The 5,754-nt window shown below is 36.9% G+C and overlaps 1 protein-coding gene across 1 annotated transcript; it reads right to left on the reverse strand.

Annotated features, from left to right (window-relative positions):
- Nucleotides 1-1,187: 1,187 nt before the first annotated feature.
- Nucleotides 1,188-1,730, reverse strand: LOC134846799 (prefoldin subunit 5-like). Its single transcript, XM_063864191.1, has one exon. The coding sequence runs from the start codon at nt 1,728-1,730 to the stop codon at nt 1,188-1,190; it is 543 nt and encodes a 180-aa protein (XP_063720261.1).
- Between the last annotated feature and the right edge of the window lie 4,024 nt (nt 1,731-5,754).

Consider the following 5,754-nt stretch of genomic DNA (forward strand, 5'->3'; position numbering starts at 1 on the left):
GAAAATTTTTTAAAACTCAGAGTTTGTTTACAATCAACATGAAAACAAGAACGGGAATTTAAAATGCACACATGCTCAAAATATGTGTTGATCAGATATCCCAATAAACATTCCAACTGTAGGCCCAATTGATTGATGTGATTTTTTAAACATTTGTAATCTGAAAAAACCTATGTTCAAGTCTCATACTGCTTGCTGATCGCAGTGTAAATAAGGATAGCCGGTTACTGTGCTAATAGCAGAGAATGTTCCGACCATAGTTTTACAAATACAAAAAAAAAATTCAAACAGGGCTCGTTTTTTGCGTTTGGCGCAAAAAAGATCTGAACGAAAAAATAAAATTAGGCATATTCGACAGCCATAGTCGAATAAGCCAATTGGAAAACATATTTGAGTGAAAAAGACTTAAAAAAAAACTAAAAAAAATCGTTAAATTTTTTTAACGAAAGTTCACAAATTTTTCCTATTTTTTTCTGAATTTTTGAACATTTTGATTATCAAAATGGCGCTAAATACAAAAACAAGCAAAGGGTTTTGAATTAACCATCGGTATAAAGTATAGAGAAATACTGAAAGTGTACATGTCTATGCTGGAATGATATTCGATGAGAAATGTTTATTGATTGTGGCACAAAATGTTTATGTCGGTGTCTCGGGTACTACAGGTATTGCTGTTTCTTCCGGTGTCCTCTCAAGGCTATCACGCTAAATAAAACCAAAAACTAACTTTGCTAAAAAAAAAAACGGCTCGAAAAAAATAATTGAGCCATTGAAAGCCTCCACGCTGACCTTATTAGCTGAAAATTAGACAAAAAATCAATGTTTCAAACCGGTTTTTCTCACTGAGAATTTTTTGATGCCGCTTGAATCACGACTGAAAAGGCTTTAATATGATATATACCTCGGCCCATTCCGATGATTACTGGTGGTTCCTGATTTGGCGCGGAACACAAGAAAAAACTAAAACACCCGAAAACAAAGTTCCTCTGCATTTTTCAAATGGTCGGAACACTAACTTATAAAGCAATGGCAACAAATTAGTCATGCTTTAATTTTGCCTGGCAAGCATTATTCCGGTCTGTTTTAACTAAGCCACCAGACTCGCTTTCGAAATCCAAAATATGCATAGAAATATTTAAATTTGGGCTTAAGTATGCACACTCGCGCTTTTATTTACACACTTTTTATCACTTTGATACAACGGAGTTCACGTTGCTTTTCGAAAACTGTTGCTGCATGTTAGCTACTTCTTGAAGCTGTGATACTTTAGTTTGAATCATCATTTGACAGACATTTTGCATATCAATCTTCTGGTTCAAGATTCCCTGAGCTTTAGCTGTTTCTTCACTAACGAAATCAATACGTTTCTGTAGAAATTGGCAAGCTTTATCGGAGTTCATTTCGACATAGTAACCAGTCCCTGCATCAATCAGAACTTTGCTAGCATTTCTCAGTTTACCGGGTACGTACAGGGAGTCAGTCAGGGGAACTAAAATTTGTTTGCCCTCATTTTCAGCTTTCATTCCGTTGCTAACTGCTTTATGGCTGTTTATAAATCTCTGCTGGGCAAACTTCAAGCTCGAAAGAGAGTGTTCTATAAGTTCTGCTTCTCTGACAATTTGTTGTCTAACAACTCCCAGTTGTTCCAAATCCAAACTGGCGAAATCAATTTTGTTCATAGCAGCAGAGTCTCCACTGGCATTAGGAATTGAAACCTTCTTCGAACTCATCTCTCTGAATCAGTAAAACTCAATCAAAGCTACAACAAGAAGGGCAAAGCTAGGAGCCAACGGAAATAACTAAATCTTACAATCGACCAGAATTGTGCATAAAAAATCGACGGACAAAAACAAGTACTCACACAGAGGCGAAGCGCAGCTTCGCATCACTTGCGATACAAAGCGTACCAATGCAAGCTACTAATTTAGAGTACCAATGCAAGCTACTAATCGTCATTTAGATCAGTTTATTGTAAAAATCCTGACGATGCACATAGTTGCGAAAAAGTTTGAAATTTACTTTTTAGCAAAAATTTCTGCAAGCTACTAAATTCCGTTTTCTTCGAAAGTTAATTAATACCTTTACTTGAACATTTCACAGCTTGTGGTCTGTGAAATGTACATAACTAAGTGAAAAAACTGAAACTACTTATAATTCGATCACAGAAAAACAGACGAGAGAAACACAACCACAAGCACTAAGCACGCTTTTGGTATTTTCCGGTTGGACGCCAACCGATCTGAAAACAAAAATGGCAAAGGAAATTGACATAAAATATCAACAATTATTTTGGAAATACGGAATAATCAATCTAAGAAAAACAGAAAACAAACACAGCCACTAAGCACTCTTTTAGTATTTCCCTAGCGTCCAAAAAGCCACAACGCATGGTTAGACGCCAATTGATCCGCAAACAAAAACACCAAAGGAAGTAGTTGTCATAAAAAAATTCAATAATGTTTTTGGAAAAAAGAAAAAATTTAATCTCAAAAAAAACAGACGAGGAACACAACCTTACCATCAAGTAAGATTAGTATTTTCCGAGCGTCCACTAAGCCATCAATACATGATTAGACGCCAATTGATCCGAAAACCAAAAGAACGAAAATAATAATTGTTAAAACAAGTCAACATATTTTGGAAAATACGAAAATTCAACCTCAGAAGAATAGACAAAAAAGACAACCATTACCATTAAGCAAGCTTTTAGTGTATTTTAAGCGTTCAATTAACTGATAACTTGTAGTTAGACGACAAACAATCCGAAAACAAAAAATGTCAAAGCAAATTGTTGTTTTTGAGTTCGTTAAAATTGTAAATTCAAACAAACGTTTTCGCACATTTTTCTGCATCTTCAGGTTTTAAAAATCTGTACCGGAAATTATAGAAAGTCTCATACACGATTTATTTCTAAAACTTTTTGACCAATCAAATTTAAACAACTTTAATTACATGAAAAATTACGTAATCATTTATAACATTTTCCTGTAAATTTCTGAGGTTTTTTAGATTTTGTTCTTTCATGGTTATAAAATTTGAATTTGGGAATAATTTTGATCCTGACATGTCATTTTTTTTAACTTTCAGCCATGTTGTACATAGACTATAATATAAGTGTTGATTCCCGGCTCCTGAATTCATCGCGTGTTGATCTTTGGCCTCTCCCTCCGAATATGCAAAGCCTCTAAAGTGAGTAGCTTATGAGTGTTGGCTGATTGGTCCATTATCTCTGACTTCAGCTCAGCAGTACCGCCTACCTCCTTACTACATTCTAACAAATGTAGCCCTACTCGAGAGTCCCCTTTGCGGTGTTCGTCGACCATCGTGGCTAAATGTCGGACTGTCTGACCGACTTAGGTGGAGTTACATCCACAACATGTGAGCTTATACACCGTTTTGGATCTCAGTTCACAAGCAAAGAAAGTTTCGAGGGATGGCGAGCATGTTTTTCTTTTTTTTGTTGTAAAAACTATTTGTGCCCCGGATACTTGCCGAACCTTTGCAGCTAACAGTTGAGATGAATTGCCTCGATAATGCATTGTAAAAGGGGGTGAGTCTTTTAACCATTTATCATTTCTCGGTTCAGATGCCTTCATCTCTAAATTTTTCTTTACCTCAATGATCTTGTTGAGAGTTTCAAACACTACCCTGTCCGACCAATTTTTCAGATAAGGATTTTCAATCCATTATTTCCAATCTTTTTTCCAATGCCTGGTCAAAATTTTCCAGTGTTGAGGTACTTCTGAAAACCCTATGAAATCCCGTCAAAAACGTTTCTTTTGAACTGCAAAGCTGCGCAACCTCTGGAATTTAGAATGGTGCCGGTATGAATGGGTTTTTGGTACCACCCACATGTGACTTTTTCCTTAGTCCACATTGACATTGAAATCCAAAACGGCCAAATTACCGTTACTATCAAGTTCTTCTATGGTGAACTGCACGTTTGGATGCAACTTATTGGCAGCCTAAACTATCCCAGGATCGCCCTTGACAGTTCTAACTATGTCATCCACATATCTTGAAAATTTTTTAACACCATTCTCAGTCCGATTTGCTTCCTGTTGTTTTTTTGCAAGTAATGCAATACCATACTATTTCAGCGATGTCTACATATTCGGATTCCAATATGTTACCACACCCTAAGTGAAACCAAGTTAAACAAGCTTCAATTTCTACACCTTTAGTCCGATATGTCATCTTTTTCTGACATCCAGGGCAGACCTCATTGTTACTTTCATTTAGCACAGTCAATTTTGGTACATCTTTCTTTAATACAGGATCGTAATCTTTAAGCCATAAATTGGCCAATGTTACTGCAAGGGAGGCGCCCATTATTGAACCGTCTTTTTGTACAAACCAAAAACCATTGCATTTAAAGTGTACCTTACTCACTGCCAAAGTCAGTAGTTTTTTCGTAGTCTTGCGAGATGTTTCCGGAGGCTTGACTTGCTCATATAGTCTCCTCAGGGCTAATTCAGTTTTCTCCAAGATCTCTCTGGCCATTTGAGTGTTCGTTTCTATGTTTGCCCCCTCAATTTCCTCAAAGTACTTTACTAATGTTTTATTTAGGTTGTCATATCAGTTACCAGGTTAGGAAGGGACGGGACGAAGTGGTGTGCCTTGTTTATGTATTTTTGCTAATCCATACAGTCTAGCCGGCTGCGCCCCCGTTGATCTCAACCTAGTATACAGTTTTTCGCTAATCTCGTCCTTATTTTTCATGGCGAGTAATTTTTTGCTTATGTCTTTTTCAATTTTTTTGATCACGCTGTCTGTCAGATTCTTCCTCTCACTAATTGTTCTGCCTGTAATAAACCTTCCAGTTTCTTCTTATATGTCTCCTTTTTCGTTACACAAAAACCCGCTCCCTTATCAAACGACACTGCCAGAAGACCGTTGTCCTTCAAACACTTTCTGGCTTTTTCAACACCTTTGTCTGAGGGGTTCTGTTTCTCATTTTTAGCATATATCTTTGCAGCTGCTTCAATCTCACATAATTTTTCTCCGGGTTAGGAAGTGTCAAAGAAAGGTTTCTCCGGGCTATCAATGTCCTCAAGGAAATGAATTTCATTGAATTTGTCTCGTACCGGATGTTTTGCTCCAAAATTTAAGACTTCCTGCACCCAAAATGGCAAAATCACATCATCTAAAATTCTAACTGACCTTTTATCCAAGTGTTTTAATGGTCTATCCTGTCTTTTTGAAAGCTTTTTAAGCTTTTTCTTGTGTCGGTTATTGACACTACACCTTGCTTGATGGTTCAGATAGAATATTACCGAAGGCAACCACTTCTTAGCTATTCCCCTTCTCACTACCTGCCTTGCTTTTGCTAGGTTACGCGATGCCTTGGCCCAATCCGCATTTGCTTGGTTTTTCTCAGGTTGATAGCTGTGCACCGCTTGGTCTCAAAAGTTTCAGTTGATAGCTGTGCACCGCTTGATCCCAAAAAAAACACCCTTATCAGGCACGCGAAACCGTTAAAAGTCTGGTATAATGTCGTTATCGAGACCTTTTCTCAGAAATTTAATTCTCAGGAAACTGCTATGAAATTTATTAAAATTTTTTAAATAGTCTAACACAAGTTTCCAAATTATTTTTCTATTCAGGACCAATCTAAGGAGTGGTGTTGGCAGCAAAACTGCGGTCATCTCTTCTTTGCAGGCCAAGAGCCCTTAAACTCATGTAGCACTCAGCAAAGAAAAAACTCAGCAAAGAAATAATTGTGAAGTTCAACAAACTAATGAATACTGGAAA

The sequence above is a fragment of the Symsagittifera roscoffensis genome, chromosome 5, assembly GCF_963678635.1.
Source record: "Symsagittifera roscoffensis chromosome 5, txSymRosc1.1, whole genome shotgun sequence".
Taxonomy (NCBI): Eukaryota; Metazoa; Xenacoelomorpha; order Acoela; family Convolutidae; genus Symsagittifera; species Symsagittifera roscoffensis.

Coding starts and splice junctions, on each gene's coding strand:
- LOC134846799 (XM_063864191.1), bottom strand. CDS start 1,730: ATGAGTTCGAAGAAGGTTTCAATTCCTAATGCCAGTGGAGACTCTGCT.